This window comes from Elephas maximus, chromosome 2 (genome assembly GCF_024166365.1).
Source record: "Elephas maximus indicus isolate mEleMax1 chromosome 2, mEleMax1 primary haplotype, whole genome shotgun sequence".
Taxonomy (NCBI): Eukaryota; Metazoa; Chordata; class Mammalia; order Proboscidea; family Elephantidae; genus Elephas; species Elephas maximus.
The window spans coordinates 56,781,391-56,804,983 of NC_064820.1; the positions used below are offsets into that span (position 1 = coordinate 56,781,391).

The 23,593-nt window shown below is 37.6% G+C and overlaps 1 protein-coding gene across 1 annotated transcript in view; it reads left to right on the forward strand.

Moving 5' to 3' along the window:
• NDUFS4 (NADH:ubiquinone oxidoreductase subunit S4) overlaps positions 1-23,593 on the forward strand; it is a 155,114-nt gene that overhangs the window by 42,379 nt on the left and 89,142 nt on the right. Inside the window, exon 2 of the mRNA XM_049863702.1 lies at positions 3,825-3,903. Coding sequence (XP_049719659.1) covers positions 3,825-3,903 — 79 coding nt within the window. The remainder of the gene's footprint in view (positions 1-3,824; positions 3,904-23,593) is intronic.

Below are 23,593 nucleotides of genomic sequence, written 5' to 3' on the forward strand. Positions count from 1 at the left end.
ACAATCTCTGAGTACTTTGTCTTGTTTAGAAAGGCTTTACCCACCAAAGGTTATAAAAATATTTTCTTAGAATGTTTTGTACACACACATTGTATGTATGTTTGTGTGTGTACGTGTATTTATATGTGTATATGTATACATATATATTTTTTAATCCATCTGGAATTCTTTGGTATATGATACAACTGTGGGAAAGGGATCTAAACTTTTTTCTTCTATGAAAGGGTAGCTCTTTGTCTCAATATCAGTTATTAAATAGTCTAGCCTTTCACCAATGATTTGAAATTGTACCTTTAGTATATAATGAATTTACAGACCTATATAGTCTGGTTTTAGACTCTGATGTGTTCTATTGGTCTGTGTCCACATTAATACTGAATATTTTAATTACTGTAGCATGTTACCTGGCAAGGCAAATCCTGCTTTGTCATTGTATTTCAAAGTTTCCTTGGTTATTTTTATGAATATTTTTCTTCCTGATGAGGATCATCTAATTTTTATTAAAAATTCCATTAAGATTTTTATCACCATTATATTTAATTTATAGACTAATAATTGGCATCTTATATTAGCTTCCAGCTTCTTTACAAGCCAAAATACAGCAAACCCTTCCTTTTAGGACATTCCAAATTAATAGTGTTATTCTTTTCAATGAGTAGGCCTTCCTAAATATTAACTTTTCATATATTCGTTGTTTTGTAGTATAATTCCTGTTATCACCATAAAATCTGTATTTCTTACTTACTCCTCTTATTTTTATCTTATTTATATTTATTTTGATAACCTGTTGCTATAAACTTGGATATATTTGCTTGTCCTTTACATTTTCCATTATGCCCTCCAATGCCTCGCCCACATTTTCATCCTTATTCCTCAGTTCCATTCCAGAGTCTGGTATGTGAGCATAATTACACTTATCCCTCTTGCACAAATCTTTCCTTAGTCTGTTGGATGACTCTCAAAGGATTAGCTGACATTTTTGGCCAGGGCAGGGTTCAGAGGCACAAGTGCTATTAGTTCTTGCTGCAAGTTCCACCTGGCTGAGAATAATGGGAGAAAGGACAGCTATGAGCTGACTTGACTTGAGCTGATATTTTAAGATAGTCTTAAGCACTATAAAGATTAGAAATTTGATAAATGTGAATTACAAATAACCTGTGGTTTTGTGGATCAATTATAAACTAATTATCTTCATGATTATTTCCACTGAACTTAACCAAAATATTTGTGGAATTTCTACCTTTCCTTTTACTCCAAATATTTCCCCAAAATATTAAAATGGTTCCTTCACCCCCTCATCTTTAGTTTTCCTATTAACATCCAATTCTCTCTTGCTTCTATCTAGTGAGTACCGTATGCTGATGCCAACTTAAATTTTCTCTACTGATTCAGGATCTTGAAAACCTTGAAGATTATACATTTAAAGGTGATTCACCTAAAAAACAGCAACTATGTTTATATAATGTTATAATTTCATTCAGAACTCTCAGTAATATTTCCTTATGGTTCATCATGGAACGAAACACTTCCTGAGTTAAAGTGAATTTGAGTTAATTCAATTTGTAATAAACTGACAATGAAACATTAATAAATTGGTTCTAATCAAAAGGCTGAGGATTCGCTGATTCCTTAATAATTTCTTTAGGATTAGAAATTATAGTTTGTCCAACAGACAATTTCTGGTGGGGATGTTTTTATTATGTTTCTGGAAACAAGCCACTCTAAAACTCAATGGCTTAAAACAATGACAAAAAAAACAAACAAAACAAAAACAAACCCAGTGCCATCGAGTCGATTCCGACTCATAGCGACCCTATAGGACAGAACAGAACTGCCCCATAGAGTTTCCAAGGAGCGCCTGGCAGATTCAAACTGCCGACCCTTTGGTTAGCAGCTGTAGCGCTTAACCAGTATGCCACCGGGGTTTCCAAAACAATGACAGTCTCATCTATTTTGCTCAAAAGTCTGCAGTTTGGCAGGATTTAACAGGGACAACTTACCTTTGCTCCCCACGGTATCAGCAGGGATGGCTCAACTGGGACTGGAGGATCCATTTCCAATACAGCTCACTCGTATGGCTGGCATGTGAGGAACTATCAGTTCTTCACATGGGTCTTGCTGTGGGGACAACTTCAACTTCCTTACAACATGGTGGTGGGGTTCCAAAAGCGAACATCTCTAGAGAGAAAGTTTCAAGAGACTGCAAGTGGAAACAGCTAGGCCTGAGCCTGGAAATGGAGATAGTGTCACTTCTACTATATTCTGTTGATCAAGCAATCACAGAGCTCAGATTCAAGGAGAGGCGAAATAGACTTCCAGGTCTTAATTTCTAACTCTAATTTTACCACTTAATAATTTTGTCTAAATGACTTGCCCTCTCTGAACCTGTTTCATTCTTTGGAAATCTGTAAAGTGAGGAACTCGTTGCACTAAAGTGTCTTCTAGTGATGGTAGTGTTTGTGATTCTAACAAATGGAAGTTAGTATATAGTGTATGTGATTGTTAGAAGTAGAAATGAGTATAGTTCTAGTTTGTTTTAGAAAGCCCCTATGGAAGTGCAATGTAATAACCACTCAGCTTATAATCAATCTGTTTTTCTTTATGATTCTATATGGTTACAATTTTCAAAAACAAAGATGAAGGGCATGAAAAGTAGCTTGAAATAAACATGGCGAATTGTAATAGCGATGTCATATTGGTGTGATGATGTGATTTAAAGGCTCCCCCCACCTAACTCTCCTACTCTCACCTTTCTAAATTTTCTAAAATGTTACATATATGTTATACTGCTTGATTTCTTTAGCTTAGTGCGGGATATCTATTAACTATATTATTAAGTAAATAGTTTCTGTTGTTCTTCACTAGAGGATCATACTACAAAGTTATCTGTTTGAGAGTTAGTGGATGGCAAATCATTACCTGTATCTGTGGCTTCCATTTGGGGTCCATAGTTATTTATTTAGTTAATTCACTATCTTAGCATGTATTGCAAATCTTTCCTGTTCAGTAGTCACACAATCTTATTGTTCCTCAGTTTCAAATCCTTTGGAGGCTACCTGCTGGCTTCTATGAGATGTCCCCCAAGACTCACCCTGAGCCCCTCAGAGTGAATTTTGTATACATGTTACATTGTATATCTTAAACTGTTGTTAGCTGCCATCAGGTTAACTCCGACTCAGGGTGACCTCATGTACAACAGGACAAAACGTTGCCCGATTCTGTGTCATCCTTATAAATCACCAGCATGTTCAAGTCCACCATTGTGGCTCTTGTTCCAATCCATCTCACTAAGGTTCTCTTTTGCCCTTGGCTGGCCCTCTATTTCACCAAACATGATGTCCTCCTTTAGCAATTGATCATGCATATCATTCCTATTTGAACTACTTTTGTTTTGAATTCAGAGTGAAGAAACTTTTTATTAACCTTATATAATTCTACAACTTTAGGCCGTTAAGAATGTGCTTGAGAGTGTTTTTTTTTTTTTTCTTTCTGATACCATCATTTAGGAATCAGAGTTCCAGAATAGTTGATACAGCTTTGCATATTTTTATCTGATCGTGACAGACCAGCCACTGTACACCCAAAGAGAGCAGAACAGTCCTTGTCATTAGCTGCCTTTCTGTGACAGAGGGCCTGTAGACTGACATAAAGTGCAACCTGTTGTGAACTGTCAAATGAGAGTCTGCCAGAAATTCCGCAGACAGAACTAATTGGGGAGGAAAAGGATCTTTGTGCCCTCTTCTCTCTTTTTTTAAAATAAGATTTGTCTGCTTTTCTTTTCTCATTGCATGGATTATTTTTTAACTTAATGTCTCGCACTGTAGGTTGTGGAGCGCTTCCACATGGAGGTTGGCACAGGACCAAACTCGAGACACGCAACTCATCACAGTTGATGAAAAATTGGTAAGGATTTTCTCCTACATACTGCTGTGATTCTGCCTTCAGGGTTATTTGTATACAATAGAAATTTGGTCTGGTGTTCTGAGTTCTTCTCGGAAAGCGATTTGAATTTGGAATTCTAGGTTGTTTGTAAGTGTTAAGAAAAAACTTAAGTCACGAAAAGATAATCTGTGTTAAGCATATTACAGAAATATTAAGTCATATACAAATATTAAGAAAATAAAATTAAAAAAGCCTTCCATTTTGGTGGTGTTTATAGATGGCAGTTGGAGCACTTTTGTTTTTGTAATTTTTTTTTTTATTTCCCCAGTTGCACTTCTGTTTGATGAAATTGTGAGACATTTGCCAGTAGGGAATTGGGTTTTCCTGAAATCATGCAGTGTTATTGTTACTATATATACACACACACATATACATCCCTTTTCGACATGTGCATGAGGATTAGATTTCAACGAGAAACAAATGAATAACATTCTTCTGTTAATCAGTAGCAGATTAGAATTTTGGCAGCCATTGCTTATACAATTTTTCAGTGTGTGGTCTGTTACTTTTGATGCAACTTGATATTTATGCTTATATTTTAACAATACCATAAATTTTGTAAAGTTTCCAAGACTTCTGGTAGAAATGTGTAATAGTATAAGCATTTTTAAATTTTATATCTGGTTTACCATTATTAAATATATGGGTATGTTTCTTAATTACTCCTTCTATTTGTCACGCAATCTTTTATTACTCAACTTTGAGCCTGTAATTGTAATTAAATAATAAGTTATACTTAGTTTCTGTTTGTACCATTAAAACTATAGACAGATTTTTTAAAAAAAGGAAAATAGACAATTTGGAAAGCTCACATCCTGTGCCCAACACTGGTTGGTTTTGTCTTCAACTTATCTGTAAGGTCTGCCTGTAGACATTGCCCTCATCCTAATTTAGACTACTATCATCTTTTGCCTACTTGACTACAGTAACCTCTTTGTGGGTTTCCACAGATACTTAATCTTTCTCTGATTAGTTTCCCACAGCCAAAATAGTCTTTTAAAAATACTAGTTTTTGTTACACTCTTATAATAAAAGCTTTTGGTGCCTTCCTCTTGTCCTTAGTAGAAAATTAAAATCCTAACATCCCCTTTGAGGGTCTGCTTGATTTAGCTCTTGCCACTCTCTCTAGGTTTATTTATACCACTCACTCTCGCTCTTTTTTTTTTTTAAATTAATTTTTATTGTGCTTTAAGTGAAAGTTTACAAATCATTCTCTCACACAAAAATTTATGTATACCTTGCTATATACTCCTAGTTGCTCTCCCCCTAATGAGACATCACACTCCTTCCCTCCACACTCCCTTTTCATGTCCATTTGGCGAGCTTCTGACCCCCTGTGCACTCTCATCTCCCCTCCAGACAGGAGCAGCCCACATAGTCTCATGTGTCTACTTGATCCAAGAAGCTCACTCTTTACCAGTATCGTTTTCTATCCCATAGTCTAGTCCAATCCCTGTCTGAAGAGTTGGCTTTAAAAATGGTTCCTGTCTTGGGCTAACAGAAGGTCTGGGGACCATGACTTCCACAGTCCCTCTAGTCTCAGTCAGACCATGAAGTCTGGTCTACATCCCACTGTTCTTCTGCTCCCTCAGGGGTTCTCTATAGGTTCCCTGTCAGGGCAGTCATCCATTGTAGCTGGGCACCATCTAGTTCTTCTGGTCTCAGGCTGATGTAGTCTCTGGTTTTTGTGGCCCTTTCTGTCCCTTGGGCTCATAATTACCTTGTGCTTTGGTGTTCTTCATTCTCCTTTGCACCTGGTGCACTAAGACGCATTGACGCATCTTCTTAGATGGCCACTTGCTAGCGATTAAGACCTCAGATGCCACTCTCCAAACTGGGATGCAGAACGTTTTCTTAATAGATTTTATTAGGCCAATTGACTTAGATGTCCCTTGAAACCATGGTCCCCAAACCACTGCCTCTGCTGCACTGGCCTTCAAAGCGTTCAGTTTATTCAGGAAACTGCTTTTGGTTTAGTCCAGTTGTGCTGACCTCTCCTGTATTGTGTATTGTCTTTCCCTTTGCCTAAAATAGGTCTTATCAATTATCTAATTAGTGAAAACCCCTCTCCCTCTCTCCCTCCCTCCACTCGTAACCATCAAAGAATATTTTCTGCTCTGTTTAAACTATTTTTCGAGTTCTTACAATAGTGGTCTCATACAATATTTGTCCTTTTGCAACCGACTAGTTTCACTCAGCATAATGCCTTCCAGATTCCTCCATGTTTTGAAATGTTTCATGGATTCATCGTTGTTCTTTGTTGATGCATGGTATTCCATTGTATGAATATACCGTATTCGTTGATGGGTACCTTGGTTGCTTCCATCTTTTTGCTATTGTAAAGAGTGCTGCGATGAACATGGGTGTGCATATATCTGTTTGTGTAAAGGCGCTTATTTCTCCAGGATATATTCCAAGGAGCGGGATTGCTGGATGGTATGGTAGTTCTTTTTTTTTTTTTATGGTAGTTCTAAGGAAGCGCCAAATCTATTGCCAAAGTGGTTGTACCATTTTACATTCCCACCAGCAGTGTGTAAATGTTCCAGTCTGTCCACAACCTCTCCAACATTTATTATTTTGTGTTTTTTGGATTAATGCCAGCCTTTTTTTCTTTGTTGAAGTGAGATGCAATCTCATTGTAGTTTTGATTTGCATTTCTCTAATGGCTAATGATGGTGAGCATTTCCTCATGTATGTGTTAGCTACCTGAATGTCTTCTTTAGTGAAGTGTCTATTCATATCCTTTGCCCATTTTTTAATTGAGTTGTTTGTCTTTTTGTAGTTGAGTTTTTGCAGTATCATGTAGATTTTAGAGATCAGATGCTAATTGGAAATGTCATAGGTAAAAACTTACCCAGTCTGTAGGTAATCTTTTTACTCTTTTGGCGAAGTCTTTGAATGAGCATAGATGCTTGATTTTTAGGAGCTCCCAGTTGTCTAGTTTCTCTTCTGCATTGTTAGTAATGTTTTGTATACTGATTATGCCATGTATTAGGGCTCCTAGCATTTTCCATATTTTTTCTTCCATGATCTTTATCATTTTAGATTTTATATTTAGGTCTTTGATCCATTCTGAGTTTGTTTTTGTGCATGGTGTAAGGTATTGGTCTTGTCTCATTTTTTTGCCAGTGGCGATCCAGTTATTCCAGTACCGTTTGTTACAGGTGCTGCCTTTTCTCCATTTAACTGACTGTGGGTCTTTGTCAAATATCAGCTGGCTCATATGTGGACGGATTTATGTCTGGATTCTCAATGCTATTACATTGGTCTGTGTATCTGTTGTTGTACCAGTACCAGGCTGTCTTGACTACTGTGGCAGTGTAATATATTCTAAAATCAGGTAGTGTGGGGCCTCCCACTTTGTTCTTCTTCTTCAGTAATGCTTTACTTATCCAGGGCCTCTTTCCCTTCCATATGAAGTTGATGATTTGTTTCTCCATCTCATTAAAAAATGTCTTTGGAATTTGAATCAGAATTCATTGTATTTGTAGATTGCTTTTGGTAGGATAGACATTTTTACAATGTTAAATCTTCCTATCCATTAGCAAGGTATGTTTCTCCACTTACGTAGATGTCTTTTGGTTTCTTACAGTAGTGTCTTGTAGTTTTCTTTGTATGTTTCTTTCACGTCTCTGGCAAGATTTATTCCTAAGTATTTTACCTTCTTGGGGGCTACTGTAAGTGGTATTGATTTGGTGATTTCCTGTTCTGTGTTCTTTTTGTTGGTGTAGAGGAATCCAGCTGATTTTTGTGTGTTTATCTTGTATCCTGATACTCTGCAGAACTCTTCTATTAGTTTCAGTAGTTTTCTTGTGGATTCTTTAGGGTTTTCTGTGTATAAGATCATGTCATCTGCAAATAGAGATATTTTACTTCTTCTTTACCAATCTGGATGCCCTTTATTTCTTTATCTAGCCTAATTGCTCTGGCTAGGACCTCCAGCACAATGTTAAATAAAAGCGGTGGTAAAGGGCATCCTTGTCTGGTTCCCAATCTCAACGGGAATGCTTTCAGACTCTCTCCATTTAGGATGATGTTGGCTGTTGGCTTTGTATAAATGCCCTGTATTATGTTGAGGGATTTTCCTTCTATTGCTATTTTGCTGAGAGTTTTTCTCATGGATGGGTGTTGAACTTTGTCAAACGCCTTTTCTGTATCGATTGATAAAATCATGTGGTTCTTTTGTTTTATTTATGTGGTGGATTACATTAATTGTTTTTCTAATGTTGACCCATCCCTGCATACCTGGTATGAATCCCACTTGGTCATGGTGAATTATTTTTTTGATTTGTTGTTGTATTCTTTTGGCTAGTATTTTGTTGAGGATTTTTGCATCTAAGTTCATGAGGGATATAGGTGTGTAATTTTCTTTTTTTGTGGTGTCTTTACCTGGTTTTGGTATCAGAGCTGTGCTGGCTTCATAGAATGAGTGTGGGAGTATTCCGCCCTTTTCTATGCTCTGAAATACCTTTGGTAGTAATGGTTTTAACTCTTCTCTGAAAGTTTGATAGAATTCTGCAGCGAAGCTATCTGGGCCAGGGCCTTTTTTTGATTACCTTTTCAATCTCTTCTTTTGTTACGGGTTTATTTAGTTGTTCTACCTCTATTTGTGTTAGTTTAGGTAGTGGTGTGTTTGTAGGAATTCATCCATTTCTTCTAGGTTTTCAAATTTGGTAAGAGTACAATATTTTGAAGTTATCTGATATGATTCTTTTAATTTCAGTTGGGTCTATTGCAGTATTGCCCATCTCATTTCTTATTCGGGTTATTTGCTTCCTCTCCTGTTTTTCTTTTGTCAGTGTGACCAGTGGTTTATCAATTTTGTTACTTTTTTCAAAGAACCAGCTTTTGGTCTTGTTAACTCCAATTGTTTTTCTGTTTTCTATTTCATTTAGTTTAGCTCTTAATTTTTATTATTTCCTTTCTTCTAGTGCCTGAGGGTTTCTTTTGTTGCTCTCTTTCTATTTGTTCAAGTTATAGGGATAATTGTTTGATTTTGGCCCTTTCTTCTTTTTATATGTGTGCCTTTATTGAAATAAATTGACCTATGAGCACTGTTTTCACTGTGTCCCAAAGGTTCTGATAGGAAGTGTTTTCATTCTCATTGAATTCTATGAATTTCTTGATTCCATCCTTGATGTCTTCTATAACCCATTCTTTTTTTGAGCAGAGCATTGTTCAGGTTCCAAGTGTTTGATTTCTTTTCCCTGCTTTTTCTATTATTGATTTCTACTTTTATGGCCTTATGGTCAGAGAAGATGCTTTGTAATATTTCGATGTTTTGGATTCTGCTAAGGCTTGCTTTATGACCTAAGGTGTGGTTTATTCTAGAGAATGTTCCATGTGCACTAGAAAAGAAAGCATACTTGGCTGCTGTTGCGTGGAGTGTTCTGTATATGTCTGTGAGGTCAAGTTGGTCAGTTGTGGCATTTCGATCTTCCGTGTCTTTATTGAGCTTCTTTCTGTATGTTCTGTTCTTCACCTAAAGTGGTGTGTTGATATCTCCTACTATAATTGTGGAGCTGTTTATCTCACTCTTCAGTGCTGTTAGACTTTGTTTTCTGTATCTTGTAGTCCTGTCATTGGGTGCATAAATATTTAATATGGTTTTATCCTTCTGGTATATTGTCCCTTTAATCATTGTGTAGTGTCCTTCCTTTTCCTTTGTTATGGATTTAACTTTAAAGTCTATTTTGTCAGAAATTAAGATTGCAACTCTTCTTTTTTGATTGTTGTTTGCTTGATATATTTTTCCCCATCCTTTGAGTTTTAGTTTGTTTGAGTCTCTCAGTCTAAGGTGTTTCTCTTGTAGGCAGCATATAGAGGGATCGTGATTTTTATCCATTCTGCCACTCTTTTGTTTCTTAATTGGTGCATTTAGTCCAATTACCTTTAGCGTAATTATGGATAGGTACGAGTTTAGTGCTGTCATTTGATGTCTTTTTTTGTGTGTTGTTGTCAGTTTCTTTTTCCCACTTAATTTTTTGCACTGAGTAGCTTTATCTTTATATATTGCCTTTTCCTCTTATTCGGTGTTGATTTTGTTTCTGCTGGATCTCAATTTTTTTCTTGTATTTTATTTTGATGAATAGGATTATTAGTTTCTTTTGTGGTTACCTTAATATTTACCCCTATTTTTCTAAGTTTACACCTCATTTCTGTATATTACCTTATCTTCGTCTCCATATGAAAGATCTATAACTACATTTCTTAACCAAAAACCCAGTGCTTAGTCCCTCTTTATTGTTTTAATCTTGCCTTCCTTTATATAATGACATCGTTGTTTCCCTGTTTTGAGCATTGTTTTAATCTTAATTTATTTTTGTGATTTCCCTATTTGGCTTGACATCTGAGTGCTCTGTCCAGTGCACTAGTCTTGGGATGATATCTGATATTATTGATTTTGTAACCAGAGTACTGCCTTTGGTATTTCTTGTAGTTTTGGTTTGGGTTTTACGAATTCCCTAAACTTCTGTTTATCTGGAAATGTCCCAATTTCACCTTCATATTTGAGAGGCAGTTTTTCTAGATATATGATTCTTGGCTGGCAGCTGTTTTCCTTCAGTGCTTTATGTAAGTCCTACCTAATTCTTATTGACTCTCCTTTGTTGGTGACTTTTTGTTTATCCCTAGCTGGTCTTAAAATTCTCTCTTTATTTTTGGTTTTGGCAAGTTTGACTGTAAGATGTCTCGGTGACTTTCTTTTAAGATTTACCTTATGTGGACCTTCATGTGCATCTTGGATACATATCTTCTCATCTTTCACAATATCAGGGACGTTTTCTGCCAACAAATCTTCAACAGTTCTCTTTCTATTTTCTGTTATCTCTCCCTGTTCTGGTACTCTAGTCACTCGTAGGTTATTCCTCTTGATAGAATCCCACATGATTCTTGGGGTTTCTTCAGTTTTTTAAAAGTCGTTTATCTGATTTTTCTTCAAATGTAATGGTGCTAAGTGCTTTGTCTTCAGTCTCACCAATTCTGCTTTCCATTTGCTCAATTCTGCTCCTCTTTCTATTTAGTTGTCTAATTCTGTAATTATATTGTTAATCTTCTGAATTTCTGATTGCTGTCTCCCTATAGATTCTTGTAGCTTATAAAATTTTTCATTATGTCCTTAAATAACCTTTTTAATTTCTTCAACTGCTTTATCTGTGTGTTCCTTTGGCTTGTTGTGTGTATTGCCTGATCTCTTTCCTGGTCTCATTCCTGATGTCTTGAGGAGTTCTTTACTTTAGTCTTTTGTACTCTACATCTGGCAGTTCCGGGAAGGCACCTTCAACTAGAAGATCCCCTGATTGTTTTGAGAGCTTGTTGAAGCGATCATGGTCTGCTTTTTTATATGATTTGATATTGACTGTTGTCTCCAAGCCATCTATAAGTTATTGTATTAGTTTATTTTACTGTATCCTAGTTTCTTGCTTTGATTTGTTTTGTTATGCCCAAATAGATTGCTTGAGTGAGCTAGCTTGATTATTTTGGCCTTTGAAGCTCTAACGCCCTGTCACCAGGTGGCAAGAGCTGTCATTAGGTATATCAGCCTAGGAGTCTGTTCACTTTTTTTGTATGGATTCAGCTCAGGTGTCCAGGTAGTTGGTCATCACGTGTGTGGTATAGGCTCTGTCCTACAGTCTTAGAGGGGCAGGGGTGATTGGTGTAGGTACCAGTATCTGGTTGCAGCAGGGGGTCATGCTCTGAACAAGGCAGGGGGCTGACAACCATACCCCGTGTGTCTGTGAGGAAAGCACGTCCCTGTTCCCTAGAGCACACGGGTGGGTTCTGCAGACGGACTGTGGGTACCCAGTGCTTTTGGTTGTAAGGACTGGGAGGTACCATTTATCCTTGTACACCTTATGCAGGTGGCTGGCTGACCTGAGTGTAGCCACCAGTCCCTAGGCCCCTGATGTGGGTAGGTAAGGACCCTGTTTAATAGGCAAAGCGGTTTCAAACTTCAAACACCCACCTCTCCACTGCACAACTGAAACAGTTGCAATCTGCCAACAAGGGCCTATTCTCCTGAAATAGGACCACACAGGTCCATGTAGGATAGGTATTCAAAGTCCAAGGACCATTTTTCCCTGGGCAGGAGCCACTTCAGTCCTGAGCTCCCCATGTTAGTGGAGCTGGCAAATTATCTTTTCCCCCAATTGTGAATTTAGTCCTTTTCCAAGGCCAGAAGAATGGCGCAGGACACTCAACAGGACCTTTCTCAGGCCCAGGGAAATCGACAGCCACTGAAGCTGGCTTGGTGCGGGACACGCTTTAAAATATACACAAGTACTTAGCTTTTGCTGAGAGCGCCTTTCTTCTCTTTTTCTGGAGGTGTGAGTAGGCTGTGCGGCTGGCTTTTTCTCCTTAAGGAAACTGTGGCCGAATGCTACTACCAGCCCGCCACAGTTGCTTCCAGGAATGGTGCCAGTAGGATCCTGCTGATTCAGGTCCTGCAACTCCTCCCTGCTTCTGAACCATCTCTCCCTCCCCCTGCCCCCAGTCCACTTTCTAACTTTGCCTTTGATGTTCAGAGCACCTAACTTGTCATAAATATAATCATTTCACTCGTTTTTTCAGGTCTTTTTTGTAAGAGGGATCACCAGAAGCATCTGGCTGCTCTGCCATCTTTGCCCCGCCTGTATACCGCTCTCTTTTATGCTCTGTGCTCCAGCTACACTAAGCTTGGAAGTAAAAATACTTATTCTGTTATACTGTTTATCAGCATTTATTGTGTCATATTTGTATCTATAGCATTGGTTTTATAGTTTTATGCACAGTTTTTTCCCTAGCACACTACTGACAAAATGACAAAATATTGGGTAGACAGACAGATAAGTGAACTAGATTGTGCATTTCTTTCTTTCTTTTTTGGCTTTTACCACCACTTTTCTTCACTTTAAGACCTTAATATCTTTCAGTATACTATACTTACGTTAATATATTACCAAAACGTGGGCAGTTTGAATCCGCCAGCCACTCCTTGCAAACCCTATGGAGTAGTTCTACTCTATTCTGTAGGGTCACTATGAGTTGGAATTAACTGAACAGCACTGGGTTTTTATACTTAGTATATTAATATGCCCAACACAATTTAATAACCTAAATCTATAATGCGTATGCATTTTGGTATGTGATATACTGTGCATGTACATTTTTATACACAACAGTATTGGTAGAATTGAAAAATATATTCAAATCTAGCTTTTGAGTTGTCTTTTTGGAATTACAGCTGGTTCAGAATTAAAGAAGTATCAGTTATGTCCTAACTTTGGTAATTAATGAATTAGGTTTTACCTTAATGAGGTGTTTACGCCAGGGCAAGTCCCTCTGACCATTTTTCGGATAGTTGGCTGGCTTTGTCCATTCTTTGATACTCTTTATTTTATTGTGATTTGTGTGAAAATTATACATAGCTAATTAGTTTCCCATTCAATTATTTCTACACATTTTGTTTCATGACATTGTTTGCAATCCCCTCACTGTGATAGCACCCTATCCACTTTTCCCTGGGTTTCGTGTTTCCATTTGCCCATCTTTCTTGCCCTTTCCTCCCTTCTGAACTTTTGTTTTCGGGCAAGTGCTGCCCTTTTGGTCTCATATGGTTGATTGTTCTGAGGAGCATGTTCCTCGTGGGTGTCGATACTTGTCTTAGTCATCTAGTGCTGCTATATCAGAAATACCACAAATGGATGGCTTTAACAAAGAGAAACTTATTTTCTGACAGTCTAGTAGGCTAGAAGTCCAAATTCAGGGCGTCAGCTCCAGAGGAAGGCTCTCTCTCTCTGTTGGCTCTGGAGGAAGGTCCTTGTTATTCATCTTCTCTTGGTCTGGGAGTATCTCAGCACAGGAACCTCAGGCCCAAAGGATGCACTCTGCTCCTGGCACTGCTTTCTTGTTGTATGAGGCCCCCAACTCTCTGTTTACTTGCCTTTCATCTTTTGAGAGATAAAAGGTGGTGTAGGCCATACCCCAGGGAAAATCCTTTTATATTGGACCGGGGATGTGACCTGGTAAGAGTCTTACAATCCCACCCTAATCCTCTTTAATATAAAATTACAATCACAGAATGGAGGACAACCACAGAATACTAGGAATCGTGGCCTAACCAAGTTAATACACACATTTACATTTTTGGGGGGACATAATTCAGGCCATGACAGAACTGTTTATTAGTCACTCTTCTGGCCTAAATTAATTCTCCTAAGGCTTTACTCTAACAGGGTTAAATGGACTGAGTGTCTAATGATGAATACAGTTGATGTTTACTTAGAAAATACTAATAATGATATTGTACTAGACTAATAGATTCCTAATTGCTGTTCCTACTGCCAGTGTCCCCTTTGCGCTCTTAAAGTACCCCAAACCGAAAAAGAAAAAAAAAAACAAAAACCAAACCCAGTGCCGTCGAGTTGATTCCAACTCATAGCAACCTTATAGGACAGAGTAGAACTGCCCCATAGAGTTTCCGAGGAGCATCTGGCAGATTCGAACTACCGACCCTTTGGTTAGCAGCTGTAGCACTTAACCATTACACCACCAGGGATTCCTAAACTACCCCAGTGCCCATTAATTCACTAAAAATAAGGAATAAATTAATACATTACTCAAAATAGGGTTAAAAGTACAGGCTCGAGTCAGACTTCCCAGATTCAAATCCTGAATTCACCATTTTCTTGCTGGGTGACATGAATAAGTTATTTAACTTTTCTATGCCTTAGTCTCTTAATCTGTATAGGGAGGATAAATGGCATCTTCCTGAGGAAGAAGTGAGAAAATAACATATAAAGTATCCAGCATAGTATCCTTAACAAAGTAAACATTCCGTACATATTAGCTTCAATAATAATAATATTAAAGGTTTTCTGTAACCCCTGTCTATATTAAAATTTTTTTTAATTCTGTTTTTAAAAAATCAGCATCTGATGACAGTACCTGTTATGAATGTTTAACAACTGACCTCACTCTTGAATTTTATCTTAGTTTAGTTCAGCAGAGGCTATAATACATACCAGTTTAAAAAATTTAAGAGATGTCACAAGATTGTGTATACGGCAGTAAACCAATTTAATGGCATAACATAGGAAAATACTTTTTGAAATACTAATGTGGTGAAAATTTCATTTAAAGACGTCACATTTTTTACTGTTACTTAAGCTATAAACCTGGAAGTTATCTTCGAATCTTTCACATTGTACAAACGTTTTATATATTTTTCTTATTAAGTATTTCTGTTCTGTCCCCTCTTGCATTTTCCTGGTTCCTTCATCCCTAAGGTCATGTCCTTAGTTCACACCCTACTTATAGGTATTTTGAATGCCAGCTGTAGCTTCCCAACTGATGATCCTATGGCCAGTCTCCCCTTTACTCCCCACTGATGCCTCAATGCATTTTCCCTTCTGTTGCTAGCTACCTTATTCAGATTTGATCACATAGTTTCCCTGCTTGAAAACCTTGAATGGCTTAGCATGTCTTACAGTAAAGTTCAGATACCTTGATATTGTACATGGAACTCTTTAAGACCACCACCCATGTGCAGTTTGTCACACTGTGGTAGCTTGAGTGTTCCTATGATGCTGGAAGCTGTTGTATCAACACTACAAATACCAGCAGGATCACCCATGGTAGAGAGGTTTCAGCGGAGCTTCTAGAGTGTGACAGACTAGGAAGATAGACCTAGCGATCTGCTTCTGAAATGTAGCAGTTGAAAATCCTATGGAAAACTACAACAGAATATTGTTCGATATAATGCTGGAAGATGAGCCCCGTAGGTTGGAAGGCACTCAGAATACACAGTGGCTGCAACAATGGTCTTGAACAATCATAAAGATGGTGCAGGACTGGGCAGTATTTTGTTCTTTTGTACATGGGTGTTGCCATGAGTTGAGCCGAGTCACCAGCAGCTAACAACAAACCTTTCAGGATCTTCTATACACTACGCTATATTCCACTCACAACAAATTTCTCAGAGCATATCCTACAACTTTTATGTGTCTGGGATATTCCCTCAAGATTCCTCCTTTTTCAGCATTGTCCGTCTTTCAAAATATAGCTAAAAGTCTGTGGGACTTTTTCCAACCTACCCAAATAACCACTCCTTTAGGAATTTTTATATACTCTTAATATAGCATTTGGAAACCCTGGTGGCATAGTGGTAAAGAACTATGGCTGCTAACCAAAAGGTCGGCAGTTCAAATCTGCCAGGTGCTCCCTGGAAACTCTGTGGGGCAGTTCTACTCTGTAGGGTTGTTATGAGTCAGAGTCAACTTGACAGCAACAGGTTTTTTTTTTTGGTTAATATAGGATTCAAAGTATTTTTTCTTTTTTTTTTTTAAGTATTCTTTAAAGCTTCTTTTATGTGTTTATTCCTTCTGAGCTCTTTGTGGACATGGATTTTATTCACATTTAAATGCAGATGTTGAATGATTCAATTGTACAGCAGGTGGTAAATACAACAAGTTTTCTACTCTAATAACTTCATTAAATTATGTAAAAAGAATTTACTTATCGGTTTAAAAGTTTTTTGACATGAGGAATGAGGACTATTACTGGTATTTTAGAAGGTTGTTTTATGGTGAAATCTTTGTTATTTAAAATGATAAAATCAGGATTTGCATAAAGAGAATTAAATTTGGTAGCAGTAATTACACTGCTTTGGTAATTTTTTTTTTTTAAATCAGCTACACTTTTGCCTTCATAGTAATGTTAGAAAGTTACATTAGTAACACAGTAACATTAGAATGGAAACATTCCAAAGTTTTCGTAGGAACCTTTAACATTTTATAGTGAAGTATTCTTGAGTTTACAATAAATGACACGCAGTCCATTAATACTTTTCCATTCTAAATATAAAAATCTCTTCATATTTTAATTTCTTAACTTTCACTGGCACTTTCAAGTACATTTTAGGAGTCTGGATTAATGCCCAAATAGTGCAGTACCCTAAAAATATTACTGTCATAATATAGTGTTATAAAACTATTCTGGGGAAAAGCATCAAGTATTGTACATTAAAAGTACTCAAGACTAAAGTCATGATATAAGGTTTCATTCAGTCCTGGTAAATCATGACCAGTGGTACTAAAGGTATTGTCACTGCTGGCCCTGAAATGAAAATAATTCATTATTGATTCATGACTTTATCCAATCCCCTGTGTTCTCCTTGTCTCTGTTTTATGTGTGTGAGAGGAAGTTTGATTTACACATCCCATGTGTCCATTAATTAATGAGAATACTATTATTTTAAAATTTTCTGACTGTCTCTTTTAAATGCCAAGAGGTTGCCTCCGTGTTTCGGTATTATGGTTTATACTTTATAATACTCTAAAACTTTATAGAGTTCATTAATAACCCTTCTAAGTTTACTTCCTTTTAGTTTGAAGTATGAGTGAATCAGCCAGTAATTCATTGATCTAAACAAGGTGCTGCGAAGCATGTTGTTGTTGTATGCTGTCAAGTCAGTTCTGACTTATAGCAATCCTCAGTGTCAGAGTAAAACTGCCTCAGAGGGTTTCCTAGGCTATAATCTTTATGGGAGCAAATCACCAGGTCTTTTCTCCTGCATAGACACTGGGTGGGTTTGAACCGCTGACCTTTTGGTTAGAAGCCAAGTGCTTAACCATTGCACCACCTTTGGGAAATGAGTTAGAACCACAATGAGATACCGCTACATATTTGTGCAAATAGCTTAAAAAAAAAAAAAGCTCTTGACAATACCAAGTGGTCACAAGGATGCAGAGCTACTGGAACTCTCACACATTCTCACACATTGCTGGTGGGAATGCAAAGTAGTTTGGCCAGTTTGGCAGTTTCTAATAAAGTTAAAACATATGCTTACCATATGACCCAGCAGTCCCACTCCTCAGCATTTGCCCAAGTGAAACAAAATCTTACGTTCACATAAAATCCTGCATATGAATGTTTGTAATAGTTTTATTCATAATTTTAAAAACCAGAAACAATCAAAACGTTATTACATCTATGCAATGAGCTTCTACTCAACAATAGAAAGGAACAAACATGGATGGATCTGAAGTACATTATGCTTATTAAAAAAAAGCCAGACTCAATAGGCTACTGCAGTATGATTCCGTTTATATGATATTCTAGAATAGGCAAAGCCCTAGGGACAGAAATGATCAGTGGTTGCCAGGGCTTGGTGTGTGGAAAGGGGTTAACTGTAAAGGGGCATGAGGGAATTTGAGGGGAGATCTTGATTGTGGTAGTATTTTTTTTTTTTTTTTGCCAGAATGCCTATTTGTTTTTCTTCCTTTTTCAAAACCCGTGTAACTGTACACTAAAAAAGGGTGAATTTTATTGTTTATAAATTATACCTTAATTTTAAAAAATGGGAAAAAGATTATTTCTTAACTTGGCTGAAATCTTATTTATAACTTCTATCATGTTTTTGGTTTTGGTTTATCCATTTGTTCAGGTCTGCCCTAGGAATACACAGGGCTTGGCATTTTCTACATGACAGTCTTTTGCATATTTGAAAATAGCTCTTTTGGTCCGAAATCAGTAGTTTCGAAAGGGTGATCTGCAAACCCTTAGGAATACCTAGGACCCTTTTAGGAAGTTCACAAAGTCAAAACTATTTTTAGAGTAATACTCAGATTTTATTTGTTTTTTTTTTCCACTGTGTTGACATTACACTAGTGGTGCAGAAGCAATCACGGTGAAGCTTGTTGGCACCTTAGTACAAATCAAGGCGGCGACCCTAATGGTGCTGCTAGTCATTGAATTCTCCCCTTCCTCACAGTCAGGTGCTTTTGTTTGTTTTTTAAGCCTGTTTCACTTAATGCCCTTAATGAAGCAGTAAAAAAATTATTAGTTTTTAGAAATCTCATCTATGTGTTTTATATGTATATATCTTATATTCCACGTGGCAGAACAGAAGTGTGCATAAAACACTTGCGCTGCATAGAAAGTATGATGGCTCTCTCGAGGAGACTCACTTGTATGGTTGAGTTGCTGTTGCAAGTGGAACTAGCCACTTTTGTCATAGCGCCCTTTTTTTTTTTATTGCAGCTGTATTTTTGTCTCCCACTGTTTTTCCTAAATTTTATTTATTTTGTTGTTGAGAATGTGTACAGCAAAACATACACCAATTCAACAGTTTCTACATATACAATTTAATAACATTGATTACATTCTTCAAGTTGTGCCACCATTCTCACCCTCCTTTCTGAGTTGTCCCTCCCTCATTAACATAAACTCACTGCTCCCTGAAGTTCCTATCTAATCTTTGGAGTTGCTGTTGTCAATTGGATGCCATAAAGATAATTCTTAAAGGAGCATAACTTCAAGGCAGGCCTTTTTTACTAGTTAAGCTGAACTCAACCAGTACCTCTGTGAGCCAGTATTTTCCATATGACCAATGCATGATGTTACAAAATCGAATGGATAAAAATTTCATGTAAAGTTCAAGATAGAGCAATGGATTTTAATGTAATTGAGTATGAAAATACAAAGACAATTAGAATAATGCTCCCTTTTCTAACTACATATCTGTATGAGACTGATTTTCTTCATATACAGCAACCAAAACAACCTAGTACAACAACTTGGAAGCAAGTATAGATGTTAGAATTCAGCTATCTTATATTAAGCAAGACATTAAAGAGATTTTTCAAAAATGTAAATCAGTACCACTCTTTTCACTTAATTTTTTAGTTTTTGAAAATGTAGTCATTTTTCATAAAATGTTGGTGTTGCTGTATAAAAGGCTTATCACTATTTAAAATTAACAAATACGTATTTGTAAGTTTTTCTCCATTTCAGTTTCTAATACAGTAAAAGTCAATAGGTATATCCTATATAAACAAAACCTCATTGGGGTTCCAGTAATTTTTAAGAGTGTAAAGGAGTCTTGAGACCACATCACTGTAATTATCTTCCAGTTTGACTGAATCCCTTTTAAAATGTTGTTGCCAGGATTTCTCCTGATAGTCCAGATCTATATAAAGTACAGGATATAAAAACCAAACCCATTGCCATTGAGTCAGTTTCGACTCATAGTGACCCTAAAGATGAGAGTAAAACTGCCCATAGAGTTTCCAAGGCTGTAAGTCTTTACAGAATCCTACTGCCACATCTTTTCCCCACAGAGTGGCTGGTGGGTTTGAACCACTGGCCTTTTGGTTAGCAGCCAAGTGGTTAACCACTGTACCACTAGGTAAAGAGCAGGGTATAGTGGGGATTATTTTTATTCCTTTTGATCACAACAGTTCTAGTAAAGCAGCAATATTGAATATACCATGGACTGCCAAAAGAATAAACAAATCTGTCTTGGAAGAAGTACAACCAGAATGCTCTTTAGAAGCAAGGATAACAAGACTTTGTCTTACATACTTTGGACATGTTATCAGGAGGGACCAAAGGACATCATGCTTGGTAAAGTAGAGGGTCAGCGAAAAAGAAGACCCTCAACGAGGTGGATTGTACAGTGACTGCAACAATGGGCTCAGGTATAAAAATGATCATGAGGATGGTGCAGGACTGAGTGGTGTTTCGTTCTGTTGTACATAGGGTCACTGTGAGCTGGAACTGACTCAAAAGCACCTAACAACTTCTTATGGTAAAACCTTAGATGCTTTTTTTAGCATACTGTTATCAAGTTAGGTTTCTTTTCTCCCATCTTGAGTTGTGGTTGTTGTTGGGTGCCATGGAGTTGTTCCGACTCATAGCGACCCTATGTACCACAGAATGAAACACTGCCTGGTCCTGCGCCATCCTTGCAATTGTTGCTGTGCTTGAGCCCATTGTTGCAGCCACTGTATAAATCCACCTCACTGAGGGTCTTCCTATTTTCTGCTGACCCTATACTTTACGAAGTATGATGTCCTTCTCCAGGGACTGATCCCTCCTGACAACATGTCCAAAGTATGTAAGATGCAGTCTTGCCACCCTTGCTTCTATGGAGCCTTCTGGTTGTACTTCTTCCAAGACAGATTTGTTCATCCTTTTGGTAGTCCATGGTATAGTAAATATTCTTCGCCAACACCACAATTCAAAGGCGTCAGTTCTTCTCTGGTCTTCCTTATTCATTGTCTCCCTTTCACATGCATATAATGCAATTGAAAACACCATGGCTTGGGTCAGGTGTATCTTAGTCTTCAAGGTGACATCTTTGCTTTTTAACACTTTAAAGAGGCCCTTTGCAGCACATTTACCCAATGCAATGCGTCTTTTGATTTCTTGACTGCTGCTTCCGTGGGTGCTGATTGTGGATCCAAGCAAAATGAAATCCTTGACAGCTTCAATCTTTTCTCCATTTATCATGATGTTGCTTATTGGTCCAGTTGTGAGGATTTTTGTTTCCTTTATGTTGAGGTGTAATCCATACTGAAGGCTGTGGTCTTTGATCTTCATCAGTAAGTGCTTCAAGTCCTCTTCACTTTCAGCAAGCAAGGTTGTGTCTTCTGCATAATGCAGGTTATCAGTGAGTCTTCCTCTAATCCTGGTGCCCTGTTCTTCTTCATGTAGTCTAGCTTCTCAGATTATTTGCTCAGCACACAGATTGAATAGGTATTGTGAAAGGATACAACCCTGGCGCACACCTTTCCTGACTTTAAACCATGCAATAGCCTCTTGTTTGTTCTCTTTGGACAACAGCCTCTTCATCTGTGTTCAGATCCCTCATGAGCACAGTTAAGTGTTCTGGAAATCTCATTCTTTGCCATGTTATCCATAATTTGTTATGATCTACACAGGTGAATGCCTTTGCATGGTCAATAAAACACAGGTAAACATCCTTCTGGTATTCTCTTCTTTCAGCCAGGATCCATCTGACATCAGCAATGATATCCCTGGTTTCACATCCTCTTCTGAAACAGGCCTGAATTTCTGGCAATTCCTTGTTGATATACTGCCACAGTCGCTTTTGAATGATCCTCAGCAAAATTTTGTTTGCGTGTGATATTAATGATGTTGTTTGATAATGTCTGCATTCAGTTGGATCACCTTTCTTGGGAATAGGCATAAATATGGATCTCCTCCAGTCAGCTGGCCAGGAAGCTGTCTTCCATATTTCTTGGCATAGATGAGTGAGCACTTCCAGCACCGCATCCATTTGTTGAAACATCTCAATTGATATTCCATCAATACCTGGAGCCTTGTTTTTCGCCAGTGCTTCAGTGCAACTTGGACTTCTTCCTTCAGTACCATCAGTTCCTGATCATACGCCACCTCTTGAAATGGTTGAATGTCGACTCATTCATTTTGGTGTAATAACTGTGTGTATTCCTTCCATCTTGTTTTGATGCTTCCTGCGATGTTTAATATTTTCCACATAGAATCTTTCACTATTGCAACTTGAGGCTTGAATGTTTTTTTTAGTTCTTTCAGCTTAAGAAAGGCCAAGCATGTTCTTCCCTTTTGGTTTTCTATCTCCAGCTTTTTGCACATCTCATTATAATACTTCTCGAGCTGCCCTTTGAAACCTTCCGTTCATTTCTTTTACTTCATCATTTCTTCCTTTTGCTTTAGCTGCTTGACATTTGTGAACAAGTTTCAGAGTCTCCTCTGGCATCCCTCTTGGCCTTTTCTTTCTTTCCTGTCTTTTCAGTAACCCCTTGCTTTCTTCACGTGTGATGTCCTTGATGTCATTCCACAGGTCGTCTGGTCTTCGGTCATTAGTGTTCAACACGTCAAATCTGTCCTTGACATGGTCTCTAAATTCAGGTGGGATATACTGAAAGTTGTATTTTGGCTGTTGTGGACTTGCTCTGATTTTCTTCTGTTTCAGCTTGCAATTGATGGCCTGTTCCACAGTCGGCCTCTGGCCTTGTTTTGAGTGATGATTTTGAGCTTTTCCATCATCTCTTTCAACAGATGCAGTTGATTTGATTCCTGTGCGTTCCCTCTGGTGAGGTCCCTGTGTATAGTTCTGTTTATGTTGGTGAAAGAAGGTATCTGCAGTGAAGAAATCATTGGTCTTGCAAAATTCTATCATTTCATTTCTGGTATGTTTTCTTTCAGCATATTTTCCAACTACCAGTCCTTCTTCTTTGTTTCCAACTTTTGGATTCCAGTCACCAGTAATTACCAATGTACCGTGGTTGCACGTTCGATCAATTTCAGACTGCAGCAGCTGATAAAACTCTCAGTTTCTTCATATTTGGCCTTAGTGATTGATGCATAAATTGGAATAATAGTTGCATTAACTGGTCTTCCTTGTAGGCGTATGGATATTACCCTATTAGTGACAGCATTATACTTCAGGATAGATCTTAAAACGTTCTTTTTGGTGATGAATGCAACACTGTTCCTCTTCAAGTTGTCATTCCCAGCATAGTACACTGTATGGTTGTCTGATTCAGAATGGCCAGTACCAGTCCATTTCAGCTCACTAATGCCTAGGATATCAATAATAATGTGTTGCATTTCATTTTTGACTATTCCCAATTTTCCTAGATTGATACTTTGTACATTTCAGGTTTTGATTATTAATGGATGTTTGCAGCTGTTTCTTCTCGTTTTCAGTCGTGTCACATCAGCAAATGAAGGTCCGTCTTGAGTATGTGGTTTTTATCATTTTTATCTGTTAATCTCAGATTTCATCAAAGGATGTGTTATTTTTGCCCTCCACCAAGTGAACCTTTTTTTTTTTTTTCCAATGTTACAGCTAAAAGTAAAAGACAGAGTTTAATACATAGACCAC